Genomic DNA, 25,419 nt, shown 5'->3' with positions numbered 1-25,419 from the left:
CATGGTGAAACCCCGTTTCTACTAAAAATATAAAAATTAGCCAGGCGTGGTGGTACATACCTGTAATCCCAGCTACTCGGGAGGCTGAAGCAGGAGGCAGGAGAATTGCTTGAACCTGGGAGGTGGAGGTTGAAGTGAGCCAAGATCGCACCACTGCACTCCAGCCTGGGCGACAAGAGTGAAACTCTGTGCCTCACCCCCCCAACCCCCAAAAAACCATACTTCCCAAACTGAGGAGTAATCCTTGATAAAATCTCTATTGTTATGGTCTCAAGAATAGTTCAAAGTACTTCTGTTAAGCACCAGTTTCTGGAAGAAAAAATGCTCTGCAGGGTATATTCTGATCATGTTCTCACTGGCCAGGTAGAACATGAATAGGCATATCATCAGAGTCAATGTAAATCTCCATATTCTAAGGATCTCTTTATGAGGAACCAGAAGCCTAAATAAAGTTGGTAGTCATGGCTGCTCAGGACACACTGTAGTTTATTTTGTAATTATGGAACAGCACTCAACTTCAAACACTGTTCTACTTGTGAAAATTCTGATGAAACCATACACAGAGTATGAATCTACTATATAGTACTTACAGTGAAGCAAAGCAGGCCTATCTGTAAAGTATACTTGTTGACCACATTAACCATGTGTCAGTTAATGGCAGGTATTGTGTCCTGTTCATTTCAGTTTACTCAGGGACAAGGTCAGTGTCTGGCATATAGCAGGACTTGACAAACATTTGTTTAATGCATGTCTAATACTCTGCTGGAATAGGAAAGGATCCTCACAAAGAATATGGTGTTAATGATTTGTGAAAACAGAGAAAAGCAGCCTCTTGTCAAATTTATTGCTTATCTAGATGCCATCAGTTTCAGCAACTCCAGGTACTGCTTGCTAACTATGACTATTGTTAATAATATCACATTTTGCTGCTACACTGGAAACATGCTTTCATCTGAATGGTCTCCCAAAAGCTGTGAGGCAGTCAAGTTCCTACAGAGAAACCAACTTAAGACTCTTAGGAAGTTTAACTAAATGCTATCCCCCTCCTGTCTTTCATAGTCCAAAGGTGGGATTAATCACTGATAACACAATTGGTCCCATATGAGATGGTGATGTCTTGCAATATCTAAAGGTAGGCTATCACACAGGGTTTTGTCCAAAGGCAAAGTTCTGGAAAAATGTCAACAAATGCCACAAAACAAAGCTCCTGTAGTCTGGGAGATTGGAAGGTATAATCAAACAGCCTTCAGCTTTCAAGCAACCTTTAGCCAGGACTCTCAGTGACACATTTTTTCTGAGGAATGTCATTTTAAACTTCTCATTTACTATTTTGTGTTACAAGGTTTCCCTCTGTTGCCCAGCCTAGAGTGCAATGGCGCAATCTCGGCTCACTGCAGCCTTGGCTCAAGTAATCCTCTAACCTTAGCCTCCCAAGTAGCTAGGACTACAGGCCTGCGCCACCATGCCTGGCTACTTTTTCTATTTTTTTGTAGAGATGGGGTTTCGCCATGTTGCCCAGGCTGCTCTTGAACTCTTAAGCTCAAGTGATACTCCTGTCTTTGCCTCCCAGAGTGTCAGTTCTGTGCCACCATGCCCGGCTCATTTTTCTATTTTTTTGTAGAGATGAGGTGTCACCATTGTTGCCCAGGCTGGTCTTGAACTCTTGAGCTCAGGTGATACTCCTGCCTTTGCCTCCCAGAGTGCTGGGATTACAGCCTGTGGCACTGTGCCCGGGTCTCATTTACTATTAACTTTAGTTTGCTAAGATCCAGAAAATTATTTCCCACATATACTTCTTAAGAACGAAGAATACAAGGGAGAGGACTTTGCCCATCTCAACTTGGGATAGACATACTGTCTGGCCAGATTAGTAGAAACTTGGAAAAGAACGCCATGGCTTCTACGGTGATGAAATTTTGACCATCTGAATGGGGGTACACTGAAAGGAGTACTCCAAACTCTTGTTATTGAAGTCAACTGTCTACCTCCAAATCCAGCAAGAGCTGAGGGCAAAGTTATAGCTCAAAGTCTTGATAATACATTGGGAGATTTGATAAGTCAAGAAAGATGATGAATTCCTAAATAGACTGATCTTTATTTGACACTAGGGTTTCCTGCTGATGTATGATTTATCTCCCATAGCAAAAACCAATCCTGAAAACAACAATCTATAACTGTAGTTCTAGGTGAAGAGTGTTGGATAAATTTTGTGCATCTCTTATAACTATGATGTTGGCCTACAGCCAAAGAAGAAAATGTTACTGAGAGGTTATTGGAGGTCTCCAATGGTTATCATTTTGGGAAAAGATATGAATGGCAATCACAAAAGCTAGTATATCTTTGGTAGCTGAGCAGCTAAAGCCTTCAATTGGAGGAATCATCCCACTTTCTTGTACTAGTGAGATTATAACCTGTTGGTCGAACTAGGCTGAAATCCTCTCTACAACATCTCTGAAAAATGCCAATCCAGCCACTGCTTGGATACTTCCAGACAGTTCGATCGCTAAATATTGTTAAAGGTTGTCTGACCCCTTGTAACCTTCCACCTGCTGGCCTTAGTTTCGACTCCCAAAGCCACACAAGTAATATCCACTCACTCTTTGTGATTCTTCCACATATGTGAAGACGATAACATGGTATAGTCTTCTTTCATCTCTAGAATAAGCAGCACTAATTTTCGTATCTATGCTTGTGCAATAAATTCTGGATGCTCTGATTCCACTTTCCTCCTCTGAATAAAAAAATCCCCTCTTATATTTGATTCACACAATTGAATATAATAATCCAAGTCCGGTCTAACTGGTCCTATGTATGTGGTTCAGTAGCATACTCATACTAACAGTAACATAACATACTATAAATATAAAATAAGTGTTACCTTGTTTAGCTAGGACTCTACAATGCAAGCTCCTACCTCCACTCCAAGAGTTCTAAGATTGTAAGGAATGCCACATATTTCTTTCATTTCTATGATGGGCATCAAGATAACTTTCTCCCCAAGTTTGTGTCACCTCCTTTACTTTTTAGAAATAAGTTCACAGAAGCAGAGTCTTCTTTACTGAAATTTGCTGTTTTCTAGGGCATTAACTGTCAAGAATTTCAGATACTTTTGCTTTTAGTAAAATTAGAGCAACAGCCACCCTACCACCAACTTGCCTCTACAAATTCTGCTGTGTTGGAAAAAAATCATTCCTGGCCGGGCGCAGTGGCTCACGCCTGTAATCCCAGCACTTTGGGAGGCCAAGGCAGGCGGATCACGAGATCAGGAGTTTGAGACCAGCCTGACCAACATGTTGAAACCCTGTCTCTACTAAAAATACAAAAATTTGCCGGGCGTGGCAGTGCGCACCTGTAATCCCAGCTACTTAGGAGGCTGAGACAGGAGAATCGGTTGAACCCGGAAGGTGGGGGTTGCAGTGAGCTGAGATCGTGCCGCTGCACTCCAGCCTGGGAGACAGAACTAGACTCCATCTCAAAAAAAAAAAAGAAAAATTCCTGTCTTGTGTATATCTGTGTATGGTGGGGGGCAGTGGCAGGCGGACTGAAAAGGAAACAATTTACAGAGTCATTTTTCTCCTAAGGAATTACTTCTTAAATAATATTTATCTAGATGAAAAGTATGCAATCTAGTTCAGTAATAAAAAAACACCTAGTAGAAGGAAAATTCCTGTTTATGCTGACTATCTTCTTCATTAACAGTATTTAACTCTCTTGGTGCTAGCAACGGATTATTCTTTTAATTGAACTAACTTTTGGGGATGAAATTAAAGCAAATGTTTTCTAAACTAATTTTCATTTTCTGTGGTCTGCACGAATCTCTCAGTCCTAATATTACTTGGGAATCAAAACAAAAAGACAAAAACATGCCTCCCCTAATAAAATCTCCAAAGTTTAATCAGCTAAAAAAATTTTAAAATAATGATGTCCCCCATCACCTCCAATAGCTCACTCTATGACTGAAGTACAAACACAAGAAACTGCTTGATCAGGCAGTTACATAATACCACCACCTGTGTTGAACTTCCAACAGTATGCTTGCAGGCACATTAATATGACTGATAACTCACTACCTACAACAGATTATAAAGTGCATTCTCCATATATTAAGTGAAAAGGTAGCTGGATGCACTTAAAAAGCTTCTCTCTGATGAACCTAAAATTCAGGTTAAATTTACAAACCCAATTTTTAAAAAAGTTTCTCATATGATTGAAGTGCAGGACTTCAAAAGCTCTGGTTGAATGAAGAACCCCCACTTCATAATTTTTATTACTCCCTTTTTATACCTTTAACTCTTAATCTGATAACCTATACCTGATAATTTGGGTAAGTTGTGAGGGGTGGGTTGGTTTCCAAAATATTAAGTCTTCCAAACTTGAACAAAATGAAACCTATGTAAAAAATATGCTTTGAAACGTTGGGACAGAACTGAAGGTGGGAAGGCAGAGAAGGAACAAGGTCACTGAGGATCTAATAACATAATCTTACACCTCTAAATATTACTATTTTCAGATATGAACTCACTAATACACCAAATTCTTGAAAGGTAGCAACTAAGATCTTTCTTGGTTATTTTTATCCCACAGATCAAGTGAACAGAATCTAAGTAACCCTACCCTTTGGCTTATGTATCAGTTGATCGTGACAGTTTGCCAAATGAGTTGTTTAAATGTTGACTACATGGTCAAACAGGACAACCTAAATTAGCTGAAGAACGGCAGCACTTACCACCGAAATTTCGGGCAAAAAGGCTAACTAGGTGTGTTTGACCTAAGTATTCTTCCTTCTCTTTCCATTGCCCACAAACCGTTTCTAGTTCTCCCACCTGGGTTCCCTAAACTTTCTTCTTTTTAAAAGACTCCCCAATGGAAATCCAACAAAGGTGCAATTGATCAAAAAAGCATACCTCCTGGTAGTATTTACATTTAAAATCTGGAACAGGTTAAAGCGAACAAATCTCCAATTGGTAGAAAGCGTAAAAGTAGTATCTGTGAAAGAGGAAATATTTCTCACTGCTCCTTTTCTCTTCATCAATCTAGCCCCAAAAGAACAGGAGTACTTTAAAAGGTATTCCTCGATTTTTCAAAAAATTGTTTTAAACAATCATGAAATACACAAAACAAAAAACCAGGATTGTCAGAGGTAAGAGGAGGTACTCCCATTTTCAATCACGCATGACTCACCTGAAGTTAGAAACAGTCATCATCTTTCCTACAAGTGAAAAGCATGCATGCTTTATGGGAATACGCTGAATATCCCATCTATGGCTCTTTTAAATTTTTCGACTAAATTTAATATGCTTAAATCATAAAGTGAACCTAATAAATATTAAAATAATGTAATTCAAAGGATCTAAATTTCAGAATGAAGCAAGGTTAGTCCCAACTTAAATTCTAGATTCAAGCTAAAGGACTTGCACTATCTTTTCTCTTATACTACCACTTTCCAGCCCAACTTGTATGTGTGTGTGTCTAAGGCTTCCCGCACCCAGCCTAAGTCAGGTTTCAGTTCTCCCAAACTTGCCTATTTCCCGTTCTAGTCACTCCAGAAACTTGGTAATGATTGGCTATTCTGATAAACCAATTAACGCTAATGTGTCAACGTCCTATTAAGCTACTCCTCCTAAATTACATCCTTGTATTTTACAAAGTCCTTCAAGACCTTAACCCAAATGGAACTTGCAAGAACGAAAAATTTTGGAGGTAACTGACCTTTTAAATCATAAGGTCTATCAACTACGTCCCCTACTCTTTCTTGTGTGTAGAGGCCTTCTAGGGTAACAAGACCGGAAGTTGGTACAAGTATTGTTGATACTGTAAAACAAAACAAAGCCAAAACCCCAAACCACCCCCCACACCTGGCAAAAAAACCAAACCAAGACAAAACAAAAAACTTCCAGTGAGTGTGGCACGCTCACCCTACCCCTAATCTCCTTAGTCCCCACTGGAAGAGAGCGAGATCACCAGGACCAGAGTCCTGGAGAAAGGTCGGGGGGCGGAGGAGCACTGGTTTCAGACCTGTGGGCCCCGGCTGCGCAGGTGGGGTCTGGAGCGAGGCGAGGGGACGCTGGCCCCGGTTACCTGCGGCGAAGTGCAGCGGGGTGGATTTCCTGCCCGCCGTGTCGCGGCTGTTCACCTTCTCAGGCGTCACCAGCCTCTTGACTCGTTCCACGTCCCCGTTGCGGCACGCCTCGAACAGCTCTCGGGCGGCCGGCTCCACGGCCTCGGCCGCCGCGCTCGCGCAGGCCGCTCCCCCGCCGGCGCAGCGGCGACCCGACATGATCCTGGCCGCCGCCACAGCCAGCAACAGCGCCAGCAACGGGAGCAGGAGCCCCGGCCCCGCGAGCAGGAGGGCGAGGCCCCCCGGAGAAGACGCGCTCAGGGCCCGGGCCGCTTGGCTCCCTGCTGTCACCGGATCCGGCGCAGTCCCATGGCCGCGCCCACGCGCGCCCCTCGCTGGGCTCCCTGCCCCCCGGCTGCCCCGCGGCGACGGAGGCAGCGCGAATCCGCCGTCCGGGTCCTGAAACGACGCGGCGGCGGAAGCTGGCAAGGCCCCTCCTGCCAGCTCCGTCCAGCCCCGGGAGCGCACGTGACGTCGTCCCGCGCGTGCGCAGTGGCCGGGCACCGGCTGGGCAGGTTTCGGCTAGCGAGGCGGCGCGAAGGGTTTGTGGGAAATGTGAGGCGAGAGGCTTCGGCGGCGGGAGAAGGGGCTTCGTCCTACCGCCATCTTTGCGGTGGGTTCTGCTGAAGCCGAACGATCCTGCATATTGTGTTTTTTGTTGTTGTTGTTTTAAGCCCTGGGCTTTCCAGGCTGAACTTTCTCACTACCATTACACTGAAAAAGAGCCCTTGAAAGTTTTGCTCGGATCTTGCACATTCTTTTGGAAGTCTTACTGTGGAAATTGTCCGTGTTTTCAGCTTCCACATCCCTTTCTCCTGGGAGATTTCTTTTCCGTTTTTTTAACTTTGTCCCTTTTCTTTCCTCCGCAACTGCTTTGTTGTTGTTGTTGTTTCTTGTAAACCACTTCTCAAAAGTGAACTAGTTGCCGTTTAATAGAAGTTTGGATGAACTGCCCCCAAAATAAAGGAAATCCGAACAGTCATGAAAGTTGACTCCAATTGGAGGGATGGCTCTCATCAATTACTCTTTCCACAGTAAGTTATTAGCTCAGGATTGATTAGAGGAACTTTTTGTAAATCAATATTGTACCCGACATGCCTAAAGTTTGGATACACTGAGCATACGCATCTCCAAGAAAGTTTTCTGAGTTATAATCTTTTTCTTTGACCAACAAACCAAAGAAAAGCATATAATTGATTTTCATGCTTAAGATACTGGTGTAGTTTTACACGATAATTCCCCACTACACCCCCTTGTCTTAAACTGAAAGAAAGGTATGCCTATACATACATTTTACTTACAGAAGATGATACATGTTGACCTTTGCCATTCTGAAAAGCATCCCCCCCCAACCTCCTACCTTAACCTGTTTTTCAGGAAATCCAGTTTTTGTTGGGGAGTGTTGACTCACTACAGTGCTAAAAGAGGATGTACACTTTGAGCATTTTTATACATATGAAATTGAAGTTATGGTGCTTATCAATAACATGAACATGCATGAACGAACCTAGGACTAGAACACTACCAATATGATTGCGTTTATCATTTTTCTTCCCATAAATCTGCTATGGTGATCTATGATCAGTGATAAGTTGAAATCACTGTTGTAATTGTTTTGAGGCACCACAAACCACACCCATAGAAGACAGCAATCAATCAATAAATGTATATGTTCTGACTGCCCCACTGACAGGCTACTCTGCCATCTCTCTCCCTCTCCTGGGGCCTATCTGTTCCCTTAAACACAATAATATTGAAATTAGGCCAATTAAGAACTCTACAATGGTTTTCTAGGTGTTCAAGTGAAAGGAAAAGTTGCGTATCTCTCACTTTAAATCAAAAGCTAGAAATGATTCATCTTAGTGCAGAAGGCATGTTGAAAGCTGAGACAGGCCCCCTTGCACCAAACAGCCAAGTTGTGAATGCAAATGAGAAGTTTTTGAAGGAAATTAAAAGTGCTACTCCAGTGAACACATGAATGATAAGAAAGTGAAACAGACTTACTGCTGATACGAAGAACGTTTGAGTGGTCTGGATAGAAGATCAAACCAGCCACAAGATTTCTTTAAGCCAAAGCTGAATCCAGAGCAAAGCCCTAACTGTCTTCAATTTTGTGAAGGCTGAGAGACCTGAGGAAGTTGCAGAAGACAAGTTAAAAGCTAGCAGAGGTTGGTTCATGAAGTTTAAGGAAAGAATCTGTCTTCATAATATAGAAGTGTAAGGTGAAGCAGCAAATACTGATGTAGGAGCTGCAGCAAGTTAACTAGAACAGGGGTCCCCAACCCCCGGCCCTTGGACCGGTACTGGTCCCTAGCCTGTAAGGAACAAGGACGCACAGCGTGAGGTGAGCAGAGAAGGTGCGGGGCGGGGGATGGAGGCAGGGTGGGGATGGGCGGGGAGTGAGCATTACCGCCTGAGCTCCACCTCCTGTCAGATCAGCAGCAGCATTAGATTTTCACAGGAGCGCAAACCCTATTGTGAACTGCACATGTGAGGGATCTAGGAATTTGAGGCTGTGGTGAGCTGTGATCATGTCACTGCACTCCTCTACAGCTTGGGTGACAGAGACCCTCTGAAAACAAACAGAAAAACCAGCTTGAATGGATGAGGAGTTACTTCTTATGGAGCAAAAAAAAATTTTTTTCAGATGGAACCTACTCCTGGTGAAGATGCTGTAAAAATTTTTGAAATGACAACAAAGAATTTAGAATGTTACTTAAACATAGGTGATAAAGCAGGAGCAGAGCTTGAGAGATAGGCTCTATTTTTTTGTTTGTTTTGCCATTAAGTTTCAACACCCAAATAGACTCTGATTTTGAAAGCTCTGTGGGTAAAATGCTATCAAACAGCATTGTATGCTACAGAGAAATCTTTTGTGAAAGGAACAGTCAATCGATGTGGCAAATTTCATTTTAGCTTCTCTTAAGAAATTGCTACAGCCACCCCAGCCTTCAGCAACCATTATCAGTTAGCAGCCCTCGATATCATTGCGGCAAGACCCTCCAACTGCAAAAAGATGACAAGTTGCTGAAGGTTCAGATGACTGTTAGCATTTTTTAGCAACAAAATATCTATTTTTAATTTTTAAAATTGTTTGAATTTTTAATTTTTTGGGTACATCACAGGTGTATATATTTATTGGGTATATGAGATATTTTGATACTATCACTCAATGCCTAATAATCATATCAGGGTAAATGGGGTATCAGTCATTTCAAACATTTATCTTTTGCATTACAAACAATTATACTATTTTAGTTATTTTTAAATGTACAATTAGATTATTATTGACTATAGTCACTCTGTTGTGTTATCAAATAATAGGTTTTATTCATTCTTTCTAATTATTTTTTGTACCCATTAAACATCCCCCACCCACTTCACTTCTCAGCCTCTGGTAACCATCATTCTACTATCTCCATGTGTTCAATTGTTTTAATTTTTAGCTCCCACATAAGTGAGAATATGAAAAGTTTGTCTTTTTCTGCCTGGTTTATTTCACTTAACATAATGATCTCCATTTCCATCTATGTTATTGCAAATGATAAGCTCTCATACATTTTTATGGCTGAATAGTACTCCATTGTGTATATGCACCATGTTTTCTTTATCCATTCATCTGCTGATGTACACTTAGGTTGTTTCCAAATTTTGGCTATTGTGGACAGTGCTGCAATAAGCATGGGAGTGCAGATATCTCCTCAATATACTGATTTGCTTTCATTAGGGTATATACCTAGCAGTGGGATTGCTGGATCATATGACAACTCTATTTTTAGTTCTTTGAGGAACCTTCAAACTGTTCTTCATAGTGGTTGTACTAATTTACATTCCCACTAAAAGTGTACAAGGGTTCCCTTTTCTCCATATCCTTGTTGGCATTTGTTATTGCCTGTCTTTTGGATAAAAGCCAGTTTAGCTGAGATGAGATGATATCTCACTGTAGTTTTGGATGAGCAAAGAAAATGTTTTTTACATTTCTCTGATGATCAATGATGTCAAGAACCTTTTCACATGTCTATTTGCCATTTGGGTTTTTTTTGTTGTTGTTTTTGTTTTTTTGAGATAGAGTCTCACTCTGTCGCCCAGGATGGAGTGCAATGGCACGATCCCGGCTCCCTGCAACCTCTGCCTCCCGGGTTCAAGCGATTCTTGTGTCTCAGCCTCCCGAGAAGCTGGGATTACAGGCGCCTGCCAGCATGACTGGCTAATTTTTGTATTTTTAGTAGAGATGGGGTTTCACCATGTTGGCCAGTCTGGTCTTGAACTCGTGACCTCAAGTGTTGTGCCCACCTCAGCCTCCCAAAGTGCTGGGATTACAGGCATGACCCACCGCGCCCTCTTCTATTTGCCATTTGTATGTCTTCTTTTGAGAAATGTCTATTCAGATCTTTCACCCATTTTTAAATCAGATTATTAGACTTTTTTTTTCCTTTTGAGTTGTTTGAGCTCTTTATATATTCTGGTTATTAATCTTTTGTCAGATGAATCATTTGTAAATATTTTCTCCCATTCTGTGGATTGTCTTTCCACATTGTTGATTGTTTCCTTTGTTGTGCAGAAGCTTTTTAACTTGATGTGATCCCATTTGTCCATTTTTGGCTTGGGCTGTTTGTGCTTCTGGGGTATTACTCAAGAAATCTTTGCCCAGTCCAATGACCTGGAGAGTTTCTCCAGTGTTTTCTTTTAGTAGTTTGATAGTTTCAGGTGTTAGATTTAAATCTTTAATCCATTTTGACTTGACTTTTGTATATGGTGAGAGATAGGGGTCTAGTTTCACTCTTCTGCATATGGATATTCAGTTTTCCCAGCACATTTATTGAAGATGGTGTCCTTTCCTCAATATGTGTTCTTGGCACCTTAGTCAAAAATGAGTTCACTATAGATGTATGGATTTATTTCTGGGTTCTTTATTCTGTTCCATAGGTCTATGTGTCTGTTTTTATACCACTACCATGCTGTTTTGATAAGTCAGGTAATGTGATTTCTCCAGTCTTATTCTTTTTGCTCAGGATAGCTTTGGCTATTATGGGTATTTTGTGGATCTGTATAAATTTGAAAAATTTTTTTTCATCAATGTTTTTTAGTTTTCATTGTAGAGATCTTTCACTTCTTTGGTTAATTCCTAGGTATTTAATTTTATTTGTAGCTATTATAAATGGGTTAATGGGATTACTTTCTTGAATTCTTTTTCAGATTGTTCACTGCTGGCATATATAAATGCTTCTGATTTTTGTATGTTGATTTTGTATCCTGTAACTTTACTGAGTTTTGTTTTGTTTTTTTTGAAACAGGGTCTAACTGTGTCATCCAGGCTGTAGCGCAGTGGTATGATCAGGGCTCACTGCAGCCTCAATCTCCTGGGCCGAAGCAATCCTTCCACCTCAGCCTCCTGAGTAGCTGGGACCACAGGCATGCACCATCATGCCCAGCTATTTTTTTTTTTTTTTTTTTTTTTTTGAGATGGAGTCTCCCTATGCTGATTCTGAACTCCTGGGCTCAAGCAATCCTTCTGTTTTGGCCTCTAAAATGTTCAGATTATAGACATGAGCAACTGCAGCCAGCCAGCATTACTGAATTTGTTTATATGTTCTAAAAGCTTTTTGGTAGTCTTTAGAGTTTTCAAAATATAAGATCATATAATCTGTAAACAAGGATTATTTGACTTCTTCTATTCCGGTTTGGATACTCTTTATTTCTTTCTCTTGTCTTATTGTTCTACCTAGGACTTCCAGTACTATGTTGAATAACAGTGGTGAAAGTGGACATCTTTGCAGTGTTCCAGATCTTAGAGGAAGGTCTCTCAGTTTTTCCCTATTCACTATGATGTCAGCTGTGGGTCTGTTGTATATGGCTTTTATTATGTTGAGGTATGTAACTTCTATGTCCAGTTTTTTGATGGTTTTTTATCATAAAAGGATGTTGAATGTTACCAAATGCTTTTTCAGCATCAGTTGAAATGATCATATGCTTTTTGTCCTTCATTCTGTTGATATGATGTATCACATTGATTTGTGTATGTTGAACCATTCTTTCATCCCTGGGATAAATCCCACTTGGTCATGATGAATGAGCTTTTAACGTCTTGTTGAATTCGGTTTACTAGTAATTTTGTTGAGGATTTTTGCATCAATGTTCATCAGGGATATTGGTCTGTAGTTTTCTTTTTTTGATGTGTTTTTCTTTTTGGTATCAGGATAATACTGGCCTTGTAGAATGAGTTCGGAAGTATTCCCTTCTCTGTTTTTTGGAATAGTTTGAGTAGGATTGGGATCAGTTCTTCTTTAAATGTTTGGTAAAATTTAGCAGTGAAGCCACCAGATCCCAGGCTTTTCTTTGCTGGAGGATTTTTTATTATGGCTTTGATTTCATTACTTGTTATTGTTCTGTTCAGGTTTTGGATTTCTTTATGATTCAATATTGATAGGTTTTATGTGTTTAGAAATTTATCCATTTCTTCTAGGTTTTCCAATTTATTGGCATATAGTTGCTCATAGTAGCCTTTAATGTTCCTTTGAATTTCTTTTTTTTTTTAATTTTTTTTTTTATTTTTTGAGATGGAGTTTCACTCTGTTGCCAGGCTGGAGTGTAGTGGTGCGAACTCAGCTCACCGCAAGCTCCGTCTCCCCGGGTTCACGCCATTCTCCTGTCTCAGCCTCCCGAGTAGCTGGGACTACAGGCGCCCACCACCACGTCTGGCTAATTTTTGTATTTTTAGTAGAGACGGGGTTTCACCGTGTTGGCCAGGATGGTCTCGATCTCCTGACCACGTGATCCACCCGCCTCGGCCTCCCAAAGTGCTGGGATTACAGGTGTGAGCCACCGCACCTGGCCGCGATCCTTTGAATTTCTGTGGTATTAATTGTAATGTCTCATTTTTCACTGCTGATTTTATTTGAATCTTCTCTCTTTTTTTCTTAGTCGGCTAAAGATTTGTCAATTTTGTTTATCTTTTCAAAAAAATCAACATTTTGTTTCATTGATCTTTTGTGTTGCTTTCTTCATTTCAATTTCACTTAGTGCTGCTCTGATCTTTATTGTTTCTTTTCTTCTTCTAACTTCAGGTTTGGTTTGCCCTTGCTTTTATAGTTCTTTAAGATGCATCATTAAGTTGTTTATTGGAAGTTTTTCTACTTTTTTGATGTAGGTGCTTACAGGTTTATATTTTTCTTAATACTGCTTTTGTTTTATTCCATTATTTTTGGTATGTTGTATTTCCATTATCATTTGTTGCAAGACATTTTTCAATTTCCTTCCTAATCTCCTCATTGGCCCACTGTTCATTCAGTTGCATAGTGTTCAATTTCCATGTGTTTGTATAGTTTCCAAAATTCCTCTTGTTACTGATTTCTAGTTTTATTCCATTGTGGTTAGAGAAGACAGTTGCTATTATTTCAATTTCTGAATGTTTTAAGACTTGTTTTGTGGCCTAAGATATGGTCTATCCTTTAGAATGATCCATTTGCTGAGGAAAAGAATGTATATTCTGCAGCCATTAGATAAAATATTCTGTCAATGCATATTAGTTCCATTTGGTCTATAGTGCACATTATGTCTGATATTTCTTTGTTGATTTTCTGTTTGGATGATCTATGCAATGCTGAAAGTGGGGGTGTTGAAGTCTTCAGCTATTATTGTATTGGTATCTATCTCTCTAATATCTGCTTTGTATATCTGGGTGTTCCAGTGTTGGATGCACATATATTTACAACTGTTATATCCTCTTGATGAATTGACCCCTTTATTGTTATAAAATGACCTTCTTTATCTCTTTTTATAGTTTTTGTCTTGAAAACTATCTTTCAGTCTGTATGTGTCTTTATATGTGAAGTGTGTTTCTTATAGGCAAATTGTTGAATTTTGTTTTTTAAATCCATTCAACCACTCTATGTTTTTTGATTGGAGAGTTTAGTCCATTTGCTATCAATGTCATTGACAAGTAAGGACTTACTCCTGCCATTTTGTTATTTGTTTTCCGGTCTTTTCCTCCTTTTCTTCCCTTCTTCCTATCTTGCTTTTAGTGAAGCTGATTTTCTCTGGTGGTATGATTTAATTTCTTGCTTTTCACTTTTTGTGTATTCATTGTATGTTTTTTGATTTAAGGTTACCATGAGGCTTGCAAATAATATCTTATAACCCATTATTTTAAACTGATGATAACTTAACATGGATTGCATAAACAAACAAAACTAAGAAAAACGCCACACTTTAACTTTGTTCCTCCTTTTAAAAAAATTTTTTGTTGTTCCTATTTATACCTCATTGTACTGTCTTGTAAAGTTGTTGTAGTTATTATTTTTGATCAGTTCATCTTTTAGTCTTTCTACTTAAGATATGAGTATTTATACATCACAATGACCCTGTTATAATATTCTGTGTTTTTCTGTGTACTTACTATTACCAGTGAGTTTTGTACTTTGGACGATTTCTTTTTTTTTTTTTTTTTTTTTTTTTTCAGACGAAGTCTCGCTCTTGTCCCCCAGGCTGGAGTGCAATGGCGCGATCTCGGCTCACTGCAACCTCTGCCTCCCGGGTTCAAGGAATTCTCCTGCCTCAGCCTCCCGAGTAGCTGGGATTACAGGCGCCTGCCACCACGCCCGGCTAATTTTTGTATTTTAAGTAGAGATGGGGTTTCACCATGTTGGCCAGGCTGGTCTCGAACTCCTGACCTCAGGTGATCCACTCACCTCGGTCTCCCAAAGTGCTGGGATTACAGGTGTGAGCCACCGTGTGCGGCCTCAGGTAATTTCTTATTGCTCATTTTGCTCATTAACATCCTTTTTTTTTTTTTTTTCCAAATTGAGGAACTTTCTTTAGCATTTCTTGTAGGACAAGTCTGTTGTTGATGAAATCCCTCAGCTTTAGTTTGTCTAAGAAAGTCTTTATTTCTCCTTCATGTTTGAAGGATATTTTTGCCAGATATGCTAATCTAGAGTAAATGGTTTTTTTCCTTCACCACCTTAAATATGTCATACCACTTTCTGCTGGCCTATAGGGTTTCCAGTGAACAGTCTGCTGCCAGGAATATTAGAACTCTTTCTTTTCTTTTCTTTCTTTCTCTTTTTTCTTCTGCTTTTAGGATACTTTCTTTATCCTTGTCCTTTGGGAGTTTGATTATTAAATCCCTTTAGGAGTCTTCTTTGTGTTAAATCTGCTTGTTGTTCTATAATCATCTTATACTTGAATATTGATATCTTTTTCTAGGTTTGGAAAGTCCTCTGCTATTATTCCTTTGAAAAAACTTTCTAGCCTTATTTCTGTCTCTACCTCCTCTTTAAATTCAGTAACTCTTTGATTTGCCCTGTTAAGGCTATGTCCTAGGTCTTGTAGGTGTGCTTCATCCTTTTTTATTCTTTTCTTTTTTGTCTCTTTTGGCTGTGCATTTTCAAATAACCTGTCTCCAAGCTCACTAATTCTTCCTTCTTCTTGATCAGTTCTGCTGTTAAGAGACTCTGATTCATTCTACAATATGTCAATTGCATTTTTCAACTCTAGAATTTCTGCTTGATTCTTTTTAATTATTTAAATTTATTTGTTAATTTTATCTGATAGGATTCTGAATTCCTTCTGTTGAATTTATCTTGAATTTCTTTGTTTCTTCAACACACTATTTTGAATTCTCTGTCTGAAGGATTACATATCTCTGTCTTTCCGGGATTGGACCCTGGTGCCTTATTTAGTTTGTTTGGTGAGGCCATGTTTTCCTTGATTCTTGTGAATGTTTGTCGGTTTCTGAGCACTGAAGAGTTAGGTATTTATTGTAGTCTTTGCAGTGTAGGCTTGTTTGTACCCACCCCTGGAAGGGTTTCCAGGTATTCAAAGAGACTCGAGTATTGTGATCTAAGTTTTTGGTCACTGCAGCCATATCTGCATTAGGGGGGACCGCAAGCCCAGTAACACTGTGGTTCTTGCATATTCACAGAGGGACAATGTTGGTGGTCTCGGATAAAATCTGGAAGAATTCTCTGGATTATCACGCAGACACTCTTGTTTTTTTACTTCCTCCCAAACAAACACAGTTGCTGTATCTGTGCTGAGCTGCCTGGAGCTGGGGGAGGGGTGACACAAGCACCACTGTGATCACCACCGCTGGGACTGCACTAGGTCAGACCTGAAGCCAACATAGCACTGGATCTCACCCAAGGCCTGCTGTATCTACTCACTGGCTATTGCCTATGTTTGCTCAAGGCCCTAGGGCTCTATAGTCAGCAGGTGGCAAAGCCAGTTAGGCTTGTGTCCCTCCCTTCAGGGCAACGAGTTCCCCTGGACCCTAGGTGGGTCCAGAAATGCTGTCTAAGAGCCAGGGTCTGGGGTTGGAAACCTGAGATATGTACCTGGTGCTCTATTCTACTGCAGCTGAGCTGGCACCCAAACCACAAGACATAGTCTTTCCCATTCTTCCCTCTCCTTTCCCCAGGCACAGGAGTCTCTCCCCTCAGTCACCACCAGCACAGGCCCATGAGGAGTACTCCCACACTACCATTGATGTTCCCTTAAGGCCTAAAGGCTCTTCAGTCAGCTATAGTGAATGCTGCCAGGCCTGGGACTCACCCTTCAGGGAAGTGGGTTCCCTTCTGTCCCAGGGTAGGTCTAAAAATACCTGCCAAGAACCAAGGCCTGGAATCAGGAATCCCATGGGCCTACTACCTGGTGCTCTACCCCACTGTGGTTGAGCTGGTATCTAAGCTGCAAGACAAAGTCCCTATTACTCTTCCCTCTGCTTTTCGCAGGCAGAAGCAGTCTCTCCTTTTTGTCATCACAGCTGTGAATGTGCTGGGTCACACCGCAGGCCAGCACATCTGAGAGTCTCACCCAAGGCCCATGGTGTGTTCTACCTGGTTACCGCTGCTGATTATTCAGGACCCAAAGGCTCTTTAGTCAGCAGGTGGTGAATCATGCCAGGCCTGAGTCCTTCTCTTCAAGGCAGTGGATTCCCTTCTTCCCAGGGTGTGTCTAGAAATGCTGTCTGGGAGCTAGATGCGTTAGGACTCTGCCTGGTACCCTATCTTACTAAGACTGAACTGGTATCCAAGTCACAAGACAAAGTTGTCTTTACTGTTTCCTCTCCTCTCCTCAAACAGAAGGAAGGGGTCACTTCTGAAACTGCAAACTATGCTGCCTGGGATAGGGGGAGTGGTGGTGCAAGCATTCCCTTAGCTACCTTGGCTGTGCCTCACTAGGTGCATGTCCCTCCATGTCCACTGGCTCCAAGCCCAGCACAGCACTATGACTTGCCTAGGAGTTGCAGTCCTTGTCGCCTAGACTGCCTTTCAAGTTTCCTTAGAACCCCATGGCACTTTAGCCCATGGAGGTGAGGCTTGCAGAAACTCAGGTTCCGACCCCTGGGATGGGTGATTTCCCTCTGGCTAGGGCTCATCTCAGTGCTGCCTCTGTGAGTGTCAGCTGAGTTCTGCACAGTGTTGGCAGCACTAGTTCCAATACAACATCCTACAATTGCTGTGCTCTTCCTGACCCCCAAGCACACAGATTCTCTCTCTGTGCAAGAGATGGGGAAGGGGTGGTGTCAGCAATTTAAGACTGTCTTTCCTACCCTCTTCAGTGCCTCTTTCAGAGATGTGGAGTTAAAAACCAGGCACTGTGATCACTCACCTGATTTTTGGTTCTTAACGGAGGTGCTTTTTTCTGTAAATAGTTGTTGAATTTGGTGTTTTTGTGGGGAGAATGATCAGTGGAAGCATCTATTCAGTTATCTTGTCTTGCCTCCTCCAAAATATTTTTAAATTAAAGTATGCACATTGGTTTTTTTTTAGACATAATGCTATTGCACAGTTAATAGACTGCAGTATAATGTAAACATAACTTTTATGTGCACTGGGAAACCAAAAAATTCATGTGATTTCCCTTTATTGTAATATTTGCTCTATTGTGGTGATCTGGAACCAAACTTACAATATCTCTGAGGCATGCCTGTACTTAAAAATGGTTAATACAGAGCCTGGGCGAGATAGTCTTTACAAAAAATATAAACATCACCCAAGTGGGGTGGTGTGTGCCTATAGTCCTAGCTACTCAGGAGGCTGAGATGGGAGGATCTTCTGAGCCCAGGAGTTTGAGGCTGCAGTGAGCCATGATGTCACCACTACACTCCAGCCTGGGTGACAGAGTGAGATCTCTGTCTCAAAAAAAAGAAAAAAAAAAAAGAATATGGTTTAAAAAGGAAAGCAAATAAAGTCAAGTATATTAGCCTGTTTGTGCTGCTATAACAAAATCCCTGAGAGACTGGGCAATTTATAAACAATAGAAATTTATTTCCCACAGTTCTTGGACTTGGCTGGGAAGTCCAAGAAGATGTTGGCAAGATTGGTATTTGGTGGAGGGAGGGGAGTCGGGGGAGGAGAAAGGGATGGTTGGTTAATGAGTACAGAAAAAAAGAATGAATAAGGTCTAGTATTTGGTAGCACAGCAGGGTGACTATAGTTAATAATAATTTAATTTTACATTTAAAAATAACTAAAAGTATAATTGGATTGTTTGTAACACAAAGGATAAATGCTTGAGAGGTTAGATACCCCATTTTCTATGATGTGATTATTACGCATTGCATGCCTGTATCAAAATATCTCATGTATCTCATAAATATATACACCTACTATGTATCCACAAAAACTAAAAATAAGAAAATAAAAAGATTGATGTCTGTTGAGGGCTGCTTTATGCTTCCAATATGGTGCCTTGTTGCTGCATCCTCCGGAGGAGAGGAGCACTGTGTGAAGGTGGAAAGGCAGAACAGTCCCTTCAATCTTGAGCTCTTTAATAAGGTGCTAATACCATTCAAGAGGTTAAGATCATGACTTAATCACCTCCCAAATGCCACACCTCTTAATATTGCAGCATTAGGGATTAAGTTTCAACATGAATTTTGGATGAGATAACATTCAAAACGCAGCAATATCTTTTCTTATGTTTATGGTCTATTTGTATTTCCTTGCAGTAAAATGCTTATTTTTCTTTTGCCCATTTTTGTGTTATGTTGTTTATCTTTTGCTACTGATTTGTAGGCATTTTGTATCTATTTTGGATATTAATCTTGTATCAGTTGTATGTGTTGAAAAATATCTTCCCCAAGTTTATAGTTTGTTTTTTCACTTCCCCAGTGAAAAGATGTCTGAATTATAATATAGCTAAATTTGTACATCCTTTAATCAAGTTTATTTATGAATTCTCCCTTACCTCAAGGTTGTAAAGATATTACATTTTCTTCTAAAAGTTCAAATTTTTGCTTTTAACATTTAAGTTTTTAATCTTTATGGACTTGATTTTGGGTTATAGTGTGATATTCAATTTCTTTTATTTTTTCCCCAGGAGAATAACAGATAGTCCTCATAGCATCTAGTAAGTGTTTTCTCATTTAAGAAGGAAGCTGCAGTGCCACATCAAGCTTCCATATAGACTCTATTTCATTCCACTGATTGATCTATAGATTCTTCCTCCTACACCATACTATCTTAATATTGCTTTATAATAAGTTTTCCTACCTGTTAGGGTAAATCTTCCACTATATTCTTCTTTGCTTTTCTTGAGATTTTGATCTTCCATATAAATTTTGGAATCAGAGGCTCAAGTTCTTTGAAAACCCCATTTGAATGCTGATGAGACTTGCACTGAATTTATAGTTCACTATTGTGATTTTAAAGATATTGAGTCCTCTCATCATTGAACATGGTATATCTCTTCATTTATTTTCTTCTTTAAAGAATTTCAGTAAAGTTTTACAGTTTCCTTCATACAGGTCTCACACATCCTTGTTTTATTGCTATAATAGTAAAAAAAAAAAAAAGTATGGCTTATCAAACCAGTGTAAAAAGATATTTTTGAAGCACTTTGATACATTTTAATTTGTACTGGATAGTAGATGATATTAAGGTGTTAGCATTAATTGGATTAGGTTATATGCTAAAATCATGTTCATTATGATAAAAATAAAAGGCCTTTATTAGAAACTCATATGCATTTACTGGTAAGGTGACATGACATTTGTTTAAAATAGTTCATATGACATAATGTCACTATTTTTAGTTTTAAGTTGTTCATTAAAAAAGTTAAGGGAGATGAAAGAAGAATGGCCAAGTGTTGATAATTGTTGAAGTGAAGCTGGGTAATGGGTATGTGAGAGTTCATTATGCTATTCTCCCAATTTTTGTGTATATTTGAAAAGTTGTATAATAAAGACTTTAATATTATATTTTTGAATTATTTTTGCTGAGGTGTAGAGATTATATATATGGAAGGGAAGGGATTGTTTTATTGATATGTACATATATATATATAGAGAGAGAGAAAGAACCATTTTGCCAAACTCTCTCATTGTTTCCAATAATTTGTCTATTGTTTTGGGTGTTCTAGATAGTCTTATCATCTGTGAATGTGAATATGTGGAAAAAATTTATCCTTTTCCAACCCTAGGCCTTGCTGGGTTGGCTAAGACCTCAAATATAATATTGAGTAAAAGTATTAATGTTGGGCATGCTTGTCATGTTCTGGTTTTTTAAAAGACAGCTAAGTTTCACTACTAAGAATGATGTTTTTCTTTTTTTTTTCTGTTTTCTTTTTGCTATACCGAGACCCTCACTCTGTTGCCCAAGCTGGAGTGTAGTGGTGCTATCATAGCTCACTGCAGCTTTGAACTCCTGGGCTTAAGTGATCCTTCTATTTCAGCCTCCCTAGCAGCTGGGACTACAGGCATGTGCCACTATGCCCGGGTATGATGTTTTAAAAAAAATTAGCTTTGGTAATGTTTTAGTAGTTATGAAAAGATGTTGAAGCATAATCAGATGTTGAATTTTATTAAATGCTTTTCTTCTTTTTCTTGTTTTTGTTTGTTTGTTTGTGTTTTTTTACGATGGATTCTTGCTCTGTCACCCAGGCTGGAGAGAGCAGTGGCGCCATCTTGGCCCACTGCAACCTCCGCCTCCTGGGTTCAAGCAATTCTCCCCTGCCTCAGCCTTCTGAGTAGCTGGGATTACAGGTGTGTGCCACCATGCCTGGCTAATTTTTGTATTTTTAGTAGAGATGAGGTTTAACCATGTTGGTCAGGCTGCTCTTGACCTCCTGACCTCGCGGTCTGCCCGCCTTGGCCTCCCAAAGTGCTGGGATTACAGGCGTGAGCCATCGTGTCCAGCCTAAATGCTTTTTTCTACACTTACTGAGATGTGTTTTTTTTTTGTTCTGTTCACATAATCAATTATGTTTATGGATTTTCTAATGTCAAACCAATCAATAATTTAAACTTTTTCCACAAAGTAAACAATGCGCCCAAAGAATCATTCAGAAAAATTCTACCGAACTGTCATTGAATAGATTATTCCAATCTTGTTCAAACTTCCAGAGACTAGAAAAAGAGGAAATACTCCCTAAGTCTATGAAGTTAGTATAACCAAAGCAGACAAAGAAAGAAACAAGAAAGAGAAATTACAGGCCAATTTCACTCATGAACATAGGTGTAAAATTCCTGAATGGAATACTAGCTAACAGAATCCAGAAAAGATTGTGTGGAACCAGTGGGTGCTTGCAGCAAACACCCCAAACAAACAAACATACAACAAATAACTCCAGGGGTACTTATACATATAATTAAAGCAACTATAGGACTGACTCTGACAAGTAGTTTTCTTAACTTTAAACAGAATACTTTCCCTTGGCAACATTTATTTTTCTCTTCATTATAAAGGGAATTGAACAGCTTGGACTTGGAGACAGTGAGTTAAAACAGAAATAAGAAGGCGGCAGAAAAAGACTACCAGATTGAAATGTGTTGGATATTCATATCCACCCAGCACCTCAGAATGTGGCCATGGAGGATGGAGACAGAGATTGGAGTGACGCATCTTCAAGCCTAGGAACACTAAGGATTGCTGGTAATCACCAGAAGCTGGAAGAGGCAAGAAAGTGTCCTTTCCTAGAGCCTTCAGAGAGAGCGCAGCCTTGCCAACACCTTGATTATACGCTTCAAGCTTCTAGAATTGTGAGAGAATAAATTTCTGTTGTTATAAACCACCTAGTTTGTGGTCTTTTGTTATGGCAGCCCTGGGAAACTAATAAACATGATAGTACTGGGAAGTGAGATGCTGCTGTAGCAAATACCTAAAAATGTGGAAGTGGCTTTGGAACTGGGTAGTGGGTAGAGGCTGGGAGAATTTTTAGGTGCATGCCAGAAAAAGCCTGGGTTGCCTTGAAGAGACTGTTGGTAGAAATACTGAAGTTTAAGGGGCTTCTAGTTAGGGCTCAGAAAGAAGGAAGGAGAGCTATGGAGAGAGCTTCTATTGTGTTAAGGCATATATATATATATTACCACTAAAAGAATGTTTCTAGAAATATGAGCAATAAAGGTGCTTCTGGTGAAGTCCCAGATATAAATGGGGAACATATTCTTGGCCACTAGAGAAAAGGCAATCCTTGTCATAAAGTGGCAGAAAACTTGGCTGAATTATGCTCTACTGTTCGGTGAAAAGTAGAACTTGTGAAAGAAGAACTTGGATATTTGGATTAGGAGATTTCCAGGCAAAGTATGAAAGGTGCAGCCAGATTTCTCTTTGCTGCTTACAGTAAAATGAGAGAAGAAAGAGATACATTGAGAAATGCACTGTTAAGGAAAAAGAAACCAAGAGTTGATCATTTGGAAGATTCTTATGCTATCCAAATAGCATGCTATGAAAAAAGGGCTAAGGTGTAGCTGGACAGCTGTTTGCGATAGACATTAGGTGTGTGATTTAGGGATCCAGTCAACCATCTCAGTAACAGCCTGCAATAAAGATGGGGTTATCCAGGAAGGACCCATGGAGCACCTTCATGTCTAACAATGTAAGACTCCTTGACATTCATGAAAGACTTACAAGGTTTTTGAGAATTTTATACCAGCAGAAACACTGCCAGCCTGGACTGAAAGGGACAGAGACAAGACAAAATGAAGGAGGAATGACTTTTGAGGGCAGAGCCATGAAGCAGAGGTCAGAGAGAAAGGAGTTCCTACCTCAGAGAGCCCAGAGGACATAGCATCAAGCCACAAAGGATTACTCTTAGGCTTTGAAACCTGAGGGAATTTGCACTGCTGCGTTGTGAACTTGCTATAGACAAGTAAGTCCTTCATTTCTTCCAATTTTTTAGTTTAGGAATGGGAATGCCTGGCCTATGCCTGTTCCATCAGTGTATTTTGGAAGCAGGGAACTTGTTTTCTAGTTTCACAAATCTGTGGATGGAGAATAATTTTGCCCTGGGATGGACCATACCCAGAGTTTCACCCATACTTGGTTTAGATTATATAGATAATGATATTTGGAACTTTACTGGTGGATGTTTAGGGGAGATTTTGAATTTAGAGCTAATCCTGGAATGGGTTAAGACTTTTGAGGATATGGGGATGGGGTGAATGTATTTTGTGCCTGGGATGGGTGTGAGTTTTGGGGAAGCAGAGGGCAAACTTTACTGGGTTGAATGGCGTCCCTCCCAAATTCATATCCACCTGGAACCTCAGAATGGGACCTTATTTGCAAATCAGATCTTTGCAAACGTAATTAAGATGTATATTAAGATGAAGTCATATCAGATTAGGGTGGGCCCTAAATGTAATCACTGCATTTAGTGATTACATTAAAGGAAGAGGAGAGGGCACACAGGGAGAAACTCATGTGAGGATTGCTGGCAACCAGTAGAAGCTAGAATAGGCAAGGAAGAATTCTGCCATAAAGTGTTTCAGACAGAGCATGGCCCTGCTGACACCTTGATTGGAACTTTTCATTGCCATAAATGTGAGAGAATGAATTTCTGTTGTTATAAACCACCAGGTTTATGGCACTTTGTTACAGCAGCCTTGGGAAGCTAATAACACTGTTAGTTGTAGGAAACACTTGTCAAACATAGGAACCTGTAGGATTGAAAGCTCATCAAAGGCTCACAAGAAAACAACAGTCTAGGCAAGTGGATTAAATGAACAAGTATTAAGGGAATTAAAGAGGTTTCTAAGTGACTTCTACTCATGTGTGATGTTGTAGGAGTTTGGAAATAACACAACTGTACAACTGATTTAATGAGGAAGCTTTGGTTTGGCATTTAACTTGCTACCTAATGGGAACTGATTACATGTCTATTTATTTTTTCATCATTTGTATTCCTTTAAGTTTTCTTGATAAACAAGGATGATATCTTTTATTTTCAATGGCTAGGGTACTTTTAGCTATTTTATGTTCTTGGAAGAAATTCTAGCATGTTTTGTTATTGCTAAAGCTGATATAGAAATACATTCTGATGATACTTTGTAAAAACTTTCATATTTATTTATTTTCACAAAATGTTGCTATAAACTTGAAAAATAGAGGTGAGCAGAAAGGAAATATAGAGCAACAAAGGTTAAGATACACGAACATACATTAACGTTTGTGTCACAGCATGTTGCTTCAGGAAGAAGAGGTGGAGATACAGTTGAAGAAGAGATGGAGACTAGTGTGCAGGCCATTTATTAGGCAGTGGTCTTGGGATCAGCACTTGTGGAAGGGAGGGAAAGAAAGCAGAATTGGGTAGAGGGAGAAGTTGAAATGTAATCAATTAATCAACCTGATGACAAGCTCTGGATCTGGGATGGCCCTTCAAAATTGTCCCTAGCTGAAGCAAGAACAGGCACCTCTCAATCATTGTATATGAGCTACTCTTGGAAGGAGGTATCATCTTGGACCTCCAGTTTTCTTTTGCCACAGCAATCCCCAAAGAGGACTGAGAGCTGAGGAGTGTCTTCCTGCAGCACTTTAGCAGCTGGGGGAACAAATCTTCCATTCCTGAAGAAGAAATCTGGGTGGCATATTGCAGCATCTATCACATGTAGATACAGAAAATTGAGTCAGTCATAGCCCTCAATTGATGGCACTTTATCACTATTGTTTCTGCAATATCCCCTTTCTTTTCTTTTTTTTCCCATTCAATTGACTCCCAGACCCATTCTTCTTCCCTGACATGTTTGGTATATACCCTTGGATATGTGTGTATCTTTGAAAAATATATAATACTGTTTTGTGTATTTATGTGTTTAAATTTACATCAGTGGTATTGTGCTATAGTTTTTTTCCCCATTTTCTTTCAAAATTACATCAACGATATTGTACTACTGCTATCTGTAATTCTGCTCGTTGCTTTTTTCGATCAACACTATGTTCTTGAGGTTTATCCGTCTCATTGTACATTCATCTAGTACATTGCTTCCAGATGCTTCATTTTTATTTACCTATCTTTTTGTTTTGTTTTGTTTTTGTTTTTTTCCTAGGCTCTGGGGTGTTTTTATATTTACCTATCTTTTTAAG

The 25,419-nt window shown here is 39.8% G+C and overlaps 2 protein-coding genes across 4 annotated transcripts in view; one reads left to right on the top strand and one right to left on the bottom strand.

Moving 5' to 3' along the window:
- The window catches only part of TNKS2 (tankyrase 2), a 65,136-nt gene extending 58,530 nt beyond the window's left edge, over positions 1-6,606 (bottom strand). For 2 of the 3 annotated variants that reach the window (XR_010146983.1, XM_016918849.4), the window contains exon 1: positions 6,079-6,582. Coding sequence is in view for 2 of the 3 variants with exons in the window: in XM_016918849.4 (XP_016774338.1) it covers positions 6,079-6,277 (199 nt within the window). In the remaining variant the exon portion in view is untranslated. Of the gene's footprint in view, positions 1-6,078 lie in introns of all 3 variants that reach the window. The other variant, XM_009458936.5, reaches the window with a different exon arrangement.
- The window catches only part of LOC134807195 (uncharacterized), a 106,762-nt gene continuing 87,632 nt past the window's right edge, over positions 6,290-25,419 (top strand). The window contains exons 1-2 of the mRNA XM_063781972.1: positions 6,290-7,152; positions 21,807-23,209. Of these exons, the coding sequence (XP_063638042.1) occupies positions 6,428-6,745 (318 nt within the window). The 5' untranslated portion in view covers positions 6,290-6,427 and the 3' untranslated portion in view covers positions 6,746-7,152; positions 21,807-23,209. The remainder of the gene's footprint in view (positions 7,153-21,806; positions 23,210-25,419) is intronic.

Source organism: Pan troglodytes, chromosome 8, assembly GCF_028858775.2.
Source record: "Pan troglodytes isolate AG18354 chromosome 8, NHGRI_mPanTro3-v2.0_pri, whole genome shotgun sequence".
NCBI classification, from domain to species: domain Eukaryota; kingdom Metazoa; phylum Chordata; class Mammalia; order Primates; family Hominidae; genus Pan; species Pan troglodytes.
The sequence above is the reverse complement of the archived record's forward strand: the minus strand, read 5'-3'. Positions and strand labels throughout refer to the sequence as shown.